Source organism: Pagrus major, chromosome 7, assembly GCF_040436345.1.
Source record: "Pagrus major chromosome 7, Pma_NU_1.0".
NCBI classification, from domain to species: domain Eukaryota; kingdom Metazoa; phylum Chordata; class Actinopteri; order Spariformes; family Sparidae; genus Pagrus; species Pagrus major.
In genome coordinates, this window is record NC_133221.1 from 15,666,370 (window position 1) to 15,678,623 (window position 12,254).

At 41.0% G+C, this 12,254-nt stretch overlaps 1 protein-coding gene across 1 annotated transcript; it reads right to left on the reverse strand.

The window, feature by feature from the left end:
• Nucleotides 1-1,328: 1,328 nt before the first annotated feature.
• Nucleotides 1,329-12,254, reverse strand: slc26a6l2 (solute carrier family 26 member 6, like 2). The gene is made up of 19 exons (XM_073469418.1): nt 12,089-12,254; nt 10,964-11,103; nt 9,921-10,031; nt 9,629-9,801; nt 9,338-9,502; nt 8,384-8,536; nt 8,159-8,241; nt 7,395-7,542; nt 5,069-5,182; nt 4,862-4,939; nt 4,634-4,729; nt 4,423-4,529; nt 4,253-4,322; nt 2,764-2,856; nt 2,500-2,610; nt 2,077-2,406; nt 1,878-1,932; nt 1,529-1,659; nt 1,329-1,428 (listed from the first exon to the last, which is right to left on the reverse strand). The coding sequence occupies exons 1-19, from the start codon at nt 12,232-12,234 to the stop codon at nt 1,402-1,404; spliced, it is 2,331 nt and encodes a 776-aa protein (XP_073325519.1). The 5' UTR covers nt 12,235-12,254; the 3' UTR covers nt 1,329-1,401.

Sequence of the window (12,254 nt, forward strand, 5' to 3'; positions counted from 1 at the left end):
GGAGTGGTTATTCCAAGGAACCAATAGTTTCTTCAGGGAAGTTATTTTTCCAGTTTATGTAACTGCACATATAAATGGACCTTTTAAAGGAGACAAATCATGCTCATTTTCAGGTTCATTTCAGGATTACTACTAGAATAGGTTTACATGCCTTAGTGCTTAACAAACACATCTGTATTCTCATACTGTCCAGTGCTGCAGCACTGTATTCCCCCTCTGCCTGAAACACTCTGTTTTAGCTCATGTCTCTTTAAGGCCCCCCAGTCTCCTCTGATTGGTCAGCTCTGACATAACTGACCCAGCACCTAACAACAACAGAGCATCTGTGCTAAATCAATTCTTACATGCCAAACTAACCATTAGGCACAAATGTAGTGTATGTTAAATTAAAAGCGAGACTACTGACAAGGTGTTTTTTTAAGAGCTCTTTTATATGCACAAAAATGTATATAAAACACGAAGAAAACAAAAAACGAAAAAGCAGAATAGGTCTCCTTTAAAAAAATAACATTGTTATGGCTGGGAGCAAATGTATTTGAGTTAGCTATCTAAATCAATTCAATACAAGTGAAACATGTATACGGATTTATTACAATACAGTGTTTAGCTTCCAACAGTTATGATATCAGATGATAACATGACACTCGATCCCAAAAATAGAAGGGAGCTAAAGATGTCAGAGGACTTGTGTACACTGACTACAAACACACCCACAACGTGTTTAAGTGCCGCTGCTCTTTTTCAACGTAACACCTATTACACCATATTTGCAATTCAGCTCAGGCTTTTCAGCTTTAGGTGTTTAGGTGTTTAGGTTTTGGAGCAAATGATCGGTAATGTAAGGGCTGAGCATCCTTCCCAGATGACAAATATTTACATTTTATTGATTCATTGTAGAAGACATTTCCTTTTTTAAAGGAACAGGAAGGCCAGCTGCATCGGGTCAAGACATTGAAGGACAAATGTGTGCACACACATCAAGACCCACATTTTCATAGCAACACCTCTCTCATGAGTTTCCCCTTATAGTCAACCTTTCACTCACTCTCTACTCTCTCACACAGGCTATAAATACAGACTCCTATTAGTCCAGTGTTACATTCTCCCACTCAACCCCCGCCCCTCTTCTGTCTCGCGCACACACACACACCACAGAGGGAGAGAGCTGCAGTGACGTATTGCTGGCTATCTCATTAGACGATATCATAAAAAGGCTGTTGCCACAGCAACGGCTCCCTGTGTTTCCATGGCGACCAGCCGCCATGTCAAGGTGGTGCATTCTCCCCCACTGAAAGGGGAGGAGACCAATGACGACCAATGGTGTGCAGTTGAACAGCCAGCCGCCTGAGAAGAGGAGGAGGGAAGGAGGAGGAAGATGGCGAACAGTCTGACCCCTGCTGGTCACATCTGAGTGGTGCAGGACAAATCCTGAAAAAAATGGAGGGCAGGAGCATTTCACAATATATAACAGCAATAAGTGATAAGCGAAGCTCAGAAGTGTAGCTGATATTCATAGTGTTGAACTCACAAGTACAAAGTCGCCGCACCCCAGTTTGCGGAGAATATGCAGCACTGCATCGTGGACTGTGACAAACAGTCTGCTCTTTGGGATGGACTCTGAGAAGAAACCTGCAGTCTCCAGCTGCTCCACGACACAGGCTAATATTTGACCACACAGAAAAGCATGAAAGTCAATGAGACAGAGCATTTAGAGATTATAGAAATAAATATTTATGTTTGATGAATGTGTCCAACAGGGAACAATGTGGCGCCACTTAGGCTGAGACCTTGAAGCATTCATTATCTCAAGCTCCAGTTCCTTGAGTCTGCATTAAGGACATTAACTTCGTCTCTGTTTTGTCTGGTCTCCCACTCACCTTGGCAGCCTGCTAGATAGACGTCCAAATCAATCTCTCCAAAGTCCCTGAATATCTGGGAGAAAGGATAGATAAGATTCGGGTTTGTTTTTGTCTTTTGAAAATGGAGATGAGCGTGCCCTAGCTTGTCCCTTATTTACTTATTCAACACTGATGATGAAATGAATGTCAACACACACAGATCCTAACACACACATACATTTTTCATGGTCTTCACAGCAACTGTGTCCACAAAGCTGGTTGTGGAAATGTCCAAGATGATGCTGTGCGTGGCCGATCCGCATGGCTTTTCCTCATCACCACTGTGTGATGCCTGGGTGTTGCTGTGGTCCTCTGTGTCTGAATCGGAGTCTGACATGGCCGTGCCATGTTGGTATGCCCAGTTTACTTGGCCATTTGTAAAAGTTTCTTTCAGGCTTAAGGCCACATTATTCTCCTGACTCTGTCCCTTCAGTCCTGCAGAGACTTTGCTCTGATTCATCTCTGACTCCTTCAAAGAGAATGTGCCATTGGACAAGTAGCTGATTTTCTACCAAAAAGATGAAAAAGCAGAAATTATCAGTGCAAATCAATTATTGTGTAACTTGAGGTATCTCAAAATGTATTATTTAGGACACCATACTTGTTTTTTTGCCTCCTTTTTAGCTTTCTTTTTCTCCTTCTCTTGTTTACGCTTCAGCTTCGCGTCTCTCTTCTTCTTCTGTGTCAGCAGCTTCCCAATTTCAATTCCGCTCTGCACAAAAAACCGAGCATCAACATGAGAGCGAGAGAAGAAGAAGAGAAAGTGAGAGAGATAATGAAAGCAATTAAGGATGATGTAGACAGTGGACAGGGATTACGTCTTGTAATCACACACACACACACACATTCGCACACATACACACACCTTCTCTTGCAGGGCCTCCAAGTACATCTCAGCATTTGTGTAGTAGATAGTCGTGGATGAGCGGAAGATTTTGATTCCTGGAATCTCTTTGGCCTGCGGGGACACATCATGAAGCGGAAAAGTTCAGAAACTCACACCCTGTTCTGCGCTCATGTGGACTCTGCCTCCCTTAGGTATTGTTTGACTAAATGGGGCTTTTCTACCACTAATGACTGAAGGTTGAATGTACTCTATCCACAGAGTGTTCCTTTAAAGGGTCAGTTCACACAAATTTTCAATGAAAAAAGTTTTTTCTCATTTACCCAGTGAGCAAAAAGTGGTCTAGATCACGTCTTTTAGACATCATTTATGGACATCCAAGATGTCTAAAAGACTTCCTCTGGGGAGCCAGAATGAAAGTTTTTTATACGTCTTTTCTGGACGTTGTATTATGGCCTGACTGGACGTCTTTTCTCAACGTCATTTATCGACTAATTCTGGCTGTCAATGGACGTCCAGATCATGGCCTGGCCATGTCAATAGTCAGGCCATAATCTAGACATCCACTGACATCCAGAATTAGTTGAGAATAGACGTTCATACTGGCTATGATCTGGACGTCCACTGACAGCCAGAATTAGTCGATAAACGATATATAAACGTCTATACAACATCCAGAAAAGACGTATAAAAAACTTTCATTCTGGCTCCCCAGAGGACGTCTTTTAGACGTCTTGGATGTCCATAAATGACGTCTAAAAGACGTGATCTAGACCACTTTTTGCTCACTGGGTAGTTGTATCTGGTAATGCAGATTTTTTTTGCTGGATCTGAATTACTCCATTTTAAGATTACAATTAAAGGGAAAATTCACCCCCCAAATAAGGATGTCTGCCTTCTCCCAAACTACACCATATCACAGTGCAGAAGGAAGCATGCATCTACTCATGGACAAACAGCTTGTGTTCATGACAGCGTTGGATGTAAACATTAAGGCCAGAAACATGGTCCACGCCGGTGTGCAGGCACAAATGACAATGCCTTGCATCCGCGTACTTGCTTGGACCATGTTTCTACAGCAATGCTAGCAGCACTGTGATCAACATGCTGACGCAAGCAGGTGTAGTGTTTATGTTAGTTAAGTGTGTTAGCCTGCCTTTAAGCATTTAAGAAAAAGTGCAGCTAATGTTGATGAATATGTCATTAGTTTTGCAGGTATTTAAAATCCAAAGTATCACCAAACTCAGTAGGTTTCATTCTTTGTGAATCATTACTATCTGCACTAAATTTCAGTCTTGACCAATGTGGTGGATTGACTGACTGACTGGCATTGTCATTCCTAGAGACAGCATGCCTGAACATTTATTTCTACTGAAGAAATAGTGAGATGACTGTTCACTTCAAAATTGTGTTATATTGAATATATATATATAATTTGTATGAATTGACCTAAATTTCTGTGGATGAATATGGCACTGAGCAAATGTAATGTACCATGAATAACTCTTACCTCCTTGTAGGTGTCTGTGTCCAGATACAGGTCGGTGCCTGGCACATGGCCCAGGATAGAGTAGCGGGGTCTGAAAGGTATTAAATGTCATTATTGCAGAAGTAATTGCCCTTCAGCTCTGTAAAAATCATATTAAAATCTTCCTTTGTCAATGAGTGGTGTGTAGTTACAGTTGCGTTCTGAAGATGACGGTGAGCATGGAGAAGACAATGGAGACAGCCAGGCCCAGGTCCAGGTTGAGCAGGATGGTGCTTGTGAATGTTACCAGCCACACCAGCTAGAGGGCAGCGTGAACAGTTAAAGTCAGCGGGTTCAAAGAACCCAGAGGTTCACACAGTATTTAACTGAGTAGATTGACTCTTAAAGAGGATTTAGTCGTACCAGATCAACCTTGTTGGTCTTCCACAGCGTGGGCACGTCCATGAACTGCTTGAACATCCCTTTCAAATTCACAAATACTATGGTGGATAAGACAGCCTGAAGAACACACACACACACACACACACACATATGTATTCATATATATCCGCAGCCTTAATGGTTATTAAATTTGCTGCCAAGAGAGACAATGATCATTAAAAAAAATCGACTGGAGGGAGAGAGTGTTACCTTGGGAAGATCTTCAAAGAGAGAACCTATTTTTAAAATTGTGATCAGCACGATGACGGATGAAATCACTCCTGCAACCTGATAGTACACACACATACACACACTTTTTGAACAATAGGCCTAAATGGACTCAAGTTGAACATAATAATTAGATGTAATCAGAGGTATTTGTGCTGTTTGTGCACACATGTCTGAGTGTGTGTTTACTTGTGTCTTGCCCCCGGTGCTTTCCTGTACGAGGCTGCGAGACAATGAGGAAGTCACAGAGTAGCACTGAAAAAAGCCACCAACAGTGTTGCTGAGACCTAAAGCAACCAGCTCCTGCAAAAAGAGAAACAGCAAGACGTTAAGACATTTAGGCTTAGAAACCGATTATCTTTGAGACATTTAATGCTATTAATATCTTAAATCCATGTATATCTGGAGTTTGTAACCTTCAAGTTAATGACATAATGCACTGTTCATGAACTTTATGGCCATGTCAACGCTTTGCTGCCACACTGAGAGCAGTGCCAAGCACATTTAAGTCACACTTGATTGCATAAAGCTAGTTGGACATTAATGATTTAGCAGGCCAGCTCTTAGAGACTGTGAGTGCTTCCCAGCCTGTCTCTCTCCACAGCAGAATGATCCCAGTCACATGCCTCTGCAAGTGTGTGTACGTGTGTGAATAAGTCTGCGTGCAATAGATGAGAATAACCCCCCCCCCACCCCTTCTGTATTTCTACACATGCACATGCAAAAAAAAATAATTGTGGAGAAAGCCCAGATTGTTTCAGGATGATCCTTAGTGTGTATATATCTACAAGGAAACAATCATTTTTCCAATAAAAGGGTGATATAACCTGATGTAATAGCAAAGGGAAGACTGTAGTTCAATCTCAGGTCATAAAGCATAAAGAATGAATAATAACAACAGAATGAATAAGAGATATATAGAGATACATTTTCTTCTGATTCATGCCACATGTGTCTGCACTTTATTTTTTACAACCTCGTTAACATTTGCCACGTGCAAAACCAGGAGTCAAAAGCAAAACTTGCAACTATGCTTCTGTGAGGTGAATCCTGGATGGCTTTGAAACATGGCGTCGTGCACTGGGAGCGGCTTTATAACATTTGTAAATGGACTTGAATAATTACGGGCTTAAATGCATCTTTCGCCAACTCCTTAAGAGGTTTAGGCGATCCAATTTCAGTCTGTTATTACTCTGAGGATGCAAAGTCAGACACTAATGTGGCCTAAAATGATTTGTGAAGGGGGGCTAGGAAGGAACAAGAGGAAGTTCTTGTTGTGAAGTATGGAAAATATAATAATTAGAATAACAAAATTTAAAAAAATCTCTTCTTTATAGCTTTAGAAGTGACAGAAACAACTAAAAAACGTGTTGAGTTAGGGGTTAGTATGACATAAAACCATGGTGACACTTTATAATAACCATCATTAATAATTGGTAAGTTGGATGTAAATTTAGTTTATTGTCATGGTTTGGGTTTTTTGGTTTGTTGATGTCCTGTTTTATTTTGTAATTCTATCTTGCGTCTTGTTGTCACTCTCTACTTCCTGCTCTCATGTGTTTCCAGTGTTCTGTTTCCCTCTTGTGTTCCTGCGCTCCTGTGCCACCTGTCTCACATCAGCCTCGTTAGCACTGCACTGTTCCCAGTGTCTCTCCACCTGCACCTCGTCCCCTCCTTAGTTTAGTTCGAGCCTGTCTTGCTCCCTCACCCTTTGTTGGTTTGTCTGTTCTCGTCCTTTGCATCAGTCCAGTGTCTCCTGTGCTCCTGTGCCTGTTCCCCCGCTCTTTGTTTGTTCCCTCTGTCCCTGATTTGTGTTCTGTATTGTCCTCACTTTTTGTTTTACTTTTGTTTTTATATTTGTGTGTTTTTTTCATTAGGTCATTTTTGTGTATATTGTGATATTTATAATTATCTCACTGTTAACAAACAATGAAATCGTAAAGTTGCAACTGGCGTTTGCAATACTTTGTAAATGGTTTGTAAACACTGTGTAGTTCATTTATAAACATTACTTGGATGGCCTTTATAAAGTTGCAACTGATGTTTACAAACATTTACAATTGCTTAATGAAAGGTTTATAAAGCATTTCATGTTTGTTAACAATGAAATAACTATTAACTCAATTTTAATTAACTATAAATTTACCATTTATTAATGATGGTTAGTCCAAAGTGTTACCAAAACCATTTTTATCATTGCTTCTGTCACACATCAAAGATCGTTTTTATCATTCATGTCAATAAAAAACAGAATCAGGGTTTTTGAAATGAATTGAGCACCTGAAATAAATATTTACAGAAAAAACGGAGGTCTGTGGAGTTATTCATGGCTCTGCTGTTGGGGGCCCATGACAACCGAAATATTTTTTCCACTGATGTGATAGTCATGCCCAAGTTTGACTTTTCCCTATGAGTCAGACAGGAACACAGATTCCAAGTATAACTCTCACAGCTGTTTGTGAGTGTCCCCTTGAATATTTTAAGGCTTGTGTGTGTGAGTGTGTGTATTCCTCACCTGGTTGCTATCCACCTTGTAGCCATACTTGAGGCCAAATGTTTTGCCTAGGGAAATACTGATGGCGTAGCCCACAATGGCCACTGCGAAGGCGTCGCCTATCACCTCTGAGAACAATGTGGCATCTGGAGCTTGAGGGGCTTTGAGCCTGGAGCAGGTGGAGAAGATAAATGGTTTAAATTTGTATAATACAGAGCACAACCACACACAGATGTGTCTGCAAAGAGCTCAGGGCAGCTCACATTCTCCCAGAGGTTTGTTTGAAAACTCTAATGAGCTTCTTGTCTAAATATAGAGGTGCACGTCTTAAACTCCAGGAGCATGTGCGACTTTGCTGTCTTGTACTCGCAGCAATTAATCTTGTTGTATGGCATTCTTGAAAAAACATCTCTCACTTTTGAATCATTCAGAAACACCCAATGTTTCAACTTCCATTAATATCAGAAGCTGTCAGCTAAAATTAAAGTCATAGTTATATCCTACTGTATATTTGCACGTGCTTTCTGGGGACATTGTCATTACCTTTCCATCACAGGAACAGAAGCATGTTTGAAATAACTCACATGAACACACACTATGATTCTTTTCCTTTGAGTCTGACTTTGTCTTTGGCACATTTGTGTCTGTGATCTGGTGAACAGTCTTGCATAGACTTGCAATAGCTGTCCTGAATCTCACCACTTCCCTTCCTATCTGTCTCTTTCTGTTTTGTCCACAAACACACACACACACTCAAACATTGCATCACACAGAGATAAACGTACCCACTGGGAATCTCTCCAACCACATCGATACTGTATTTATTCGTCAATCCACAGAAGTGGGTGATGATTGTTGCCGCTATGACCTGTTGAAAAAGGCACAAGGAACACTGTGTTAATGTGTGGGGTCAAACCTTGAGTACATACGGCGCCTTTTTCAGTCATGAGTGCAGAAAGATCACTGTGGTCAAGATGCCCTCTGCTGGACTATTAAATGAAGTGACTTACCACTATGAGCTCTATTGGGATGGGCATAGGCAGCTTCTCTCTGTAGCAAGCATTGACTTCTTTGACCACGATGAGAACTGCGAGAGCCACCAGACTGACCACCAGCTCTGGCACTTTAGTCTCAGGCAGCAGCCGGCAAATATCCACCAGAGTCTGTGAGGAGAGGGAGAAATCATGGATGCTTGTGGTAACTGGTGCACTTTGTTCGCTGTGTCTACCATTGGATGATTTGTGAAAACTTTTTCTCCTTTCCACATCATGTATATTTTCTATAGTTTGAGACGGATGCTCCAGTGGTTCAGAGAGTGATTATCTAGCAAAACATTGCTTTGAAAACACACTTTTAGAAATAGTTATTGTGAAAAGTTGACGCACACTCTAGTGGTAATGGACAGTAAATGATCACTAAGTCCCATTTAGCTGCTTCAGTTTCAGGATCATGTCATTGTGCGTGATGGCTAACTGTCAGTGATGTAAGAAGTACAAAAGTCATAATTGAGTGAAAGTAAAGATATCATGTTAAAATTTTACTTTGGTAAAAGTGAAAGTCAATCATAGTTATATTTACATGTATGTATAAAGTGTACTACTGGTTGACTGAATGTAACCAGAAACAAGTGGAGTGGAGTGGAGCAGAAAATGAAAATACTCAACTAAAGTATTTTAAAATTATACTTTTGTGCAGTAAATATAGCATTTAATATAGTAAATATACTCAGTTACATTCCATCACTGCTCGCTGTCACAGTGTCATGGTTTACTGAGACACTTAAATACAACTTTTGTAGCTATTGGTGAGTTATCAGTCAGAAAATTATAGAGACCTTGGTTTTTAGGAAGCTGGGATGGACATTCTTCACTATTTTGTAGACAAAACGATTAATCTATTATGAATTAATTGGCAGATTAATTGATAATGAACGTAGCCCTTAGTTGCTGCTGTAATGTACTCACATAAATGAGAGAGAGAGGACCTGTGAAGCGCGCTGGCTTCACCCCAAAAAGATACTTGAGCTGCGAGATGCACACATGACATGCTGATCCTGTGGTGTAGCCACGGACCAGTGGCTCTGACAGGTAGGTGACCACGAAACCAAACCTCACCACACCCAACAGGATCTTAGAATGGAGAAAGAGAGAGCAGTTTAGTCAAAATCTGTGAAATATGGCTTGAATTAGTTGTTTAGTACCTCAGTAAAGTCACTAAACGCTTTTATTTTGGTCAGGATAGACACTCAAACACACCTGAAAGAGTCCAGTCAGGACTGTCAGGGAACATGCAATCTGTACTCTGTATGCATCCCGTGCATCAAGGTCCACACTTCCTGTTTCATTAGTGCCATTAACAATAAAGTTGCTGTCTGGTGCCAGCCTCTCCGTCACACTCCCAATCATGATGCTGATCACAGCAAACGTACCTGAATATACGAAACAAGAGCATGTAGACACAAGGTCATGCACAAATAGCAGCAAGGATGGATTTATTCACGATCTTTCAGTTATTTACTTTTTAAATCACACACACTCTGTCACTCACCTATGGAGATGTGTCTGGAAGTACCGAAGATGAAGTAGACCAACACTGGGAAGAGGGAGGTGTAAAGGCCATACACTGGGCGCAAGGAAGCCAGAAGAGCATATGCCATGCCTGAATTAGAAATACAAAAATAATAAATAATAAATAAATCAACAACAATAGTTAAGGCTGGACACATTTTGTTTCACATTGAAGGAATAGTCAGACTTTTCTGACTTGAGTTAGATGAGAAGAATGACACCAATCTCAAGCACACAGTATGTAATTTCAGTCGGTAGGGGTCTCTCAATCAAAACAAAGCGAAAGACATTTGCTGAGTGTTGCATGGGGAGGGCCAGGTGGAGTAGGGAGGCTGATCAGCTGATCAGAGCCAGCCAGCTCTGGATGACAGAGTCGAGCGTGGAGCCAGAGATGCTGGAGGACTAAACACCCAGTGTCAGGATTCTGCTCTGATCTGGATCCGTTTACTGACAGACAGAGAGCTTAGAGATTACTGTGTATCAGCCCGACTGCAGCAGTGTTTTGCATAGGTAACCTCCAACTAGAAATGGAGGGGAAATGTACTTTACTTCATGAACATAAACACTACAGAGAGGAGAGGGGAAAATGAGGAGAGAGAACTGGAGTGCTGAGCTGTACTGGTTTATTTAGGTTAAACACACAGATACACAAACCCTCTGTGTGTTGTTGCTTAAAGTAATAACGTAATCTGGTTGTTTGGGGTGAATAAACACTCCTGGAATTAACAAATGAATAAGTGCAAATGTAGTTTAGTTTGATTCACGTTAAGTTTAGTTCTATTCATGGACTTTGTGGAGGACCTTTAAAACATCGTCAGACATTTGGGGAAATGGACTTGCTTGCGTTTGTTTGCATTCTTTCTTTAAATCCTGTCATCTCTCTCTCGGAAAGACAGAAAGAGAATAAGTGCATTCCTCAAAAGGCCGAACTATTCCTTTAAAATGACCAGTTTGCTAAGTTTGTGAAGCGTGATGTTGATAAACTCCGAACTCTCTCCACTGTACACAGTCATACATACAAACCCTGTGGCAGATGCATGATGCCCACACTGCAGCCAGAGATCAGGTCACCGATGGCATTTTCTCTGATGGAGTAGTGAGGCAGCCAGCCGAGAACGGGAACCCAGCTCAGCACCGTGTGCTTCAGCCTCGGCACTGAACACCTGCAACCGTCATCACAGAGATATATAGAGAGCACATCATTTCACTTTTCTAATCTTTTCAGTTAATGTCTGTATAGGTTTTTGTTTTATATTTAGTTATTTCATTTAAAAACACAAAAGGAACGGTTGTAAAAACTCATTAAAATGTCCTAAACTAGACTTGTGAATTGTAACACCTGCTGACGTTTTTATCAGCTGGCCTGTAAAACAGTGACACACGAGACAACACCAGCATGTCAGTGTGCTACAGTTAAATTCTATTGACACATAAGGTGTGGCAGTGAACAATATTAAAATGTGAGACTGCCTGCAGTCACAAATATGAGATATTTTATCAGATAAATATTCAGTTTAGCAACTTGTCACGTGGAGAACACTTAGATAAGTCCTGTAATAATTGTATTGCTTAATATTAGAGTCTTGCATGCTGCGTCACAGGTAATAATGAAAGCTTCCAACTTAATAAAATGTTGAACTTTGCTCAGCCATCAGCATTAAACCAGTCTAACATTGCACTCCAATTACACTGTTAGACTCACAGCAAAACCAGAGACATCACCTTTTTCATTCTGTGCATTCTTCCTCCTTTTAAAACCTGGCACCTACATTACCCACAATGCAATTTAGCCACTGAGTGACATCACTAAAGGCAATTAATCAGTTTACATGCAGCTTCTTCTGGTGCCACAAAAGCTTTATACTACTTTTTCACATATGCAGCAGTACTCCCCAAGACCTGTAAACACACCTGAATGTGTAAACTTGGTGGAGTTACCCTTTAACTAATAACACATCCACACACACACACACACACACACACACATACATGCATACACATAAACTCATGAGTAACTTAACAGGTTGACAGTAAGACAGAAAAACTACATTCAAATTCAAACTCAAGGGTGTCTGTCTGTCAGTTTGTGTCATTGTCTTAGTTTTGTCCAGACCTTCCTCCCCAGTGTCCTCTCCTCTGTATTTTTACCTCAGGGACTCCTTCACCCGTTCACCCAGGGTGGGTTTAGTGGACCACGTCCCTTTCTGTGCCACTTCATCCAGATGTAACTCATCCAGGACCTTCCTCTGCACAAAAAACTCCTCAGCTGAACAGTTCCGCTTCTCCATGTCCATATGTTTTAGACCAGATTCAG

Excerpts from the sequence above, each read along its gene's own strand:
- slc26a6l2 (XM_073469418.1), bottom strand. The coding sequence starts at position 12,234 with ATGGACATGGAGAAGCGGAACTGTTCAGCTGAGGAGTTTTTTGTGCAG. Across the intron at positions 5,183-7,394 it reads ACAAGGTGGATAGCAACCAG|GAGCTGGTTGCTTTAGGTCT; the intron begins GTGAGGAATACA and ends CTCTTTTTGCAG. Across the intron at positions 1,933-2,076 it reads CTGTGAAGACCATGAAAAAT|ATATTCAGGGACTTTGGAGA; the intron begins GTATGTGTGTGT and ends CCTTTCTCCCAG.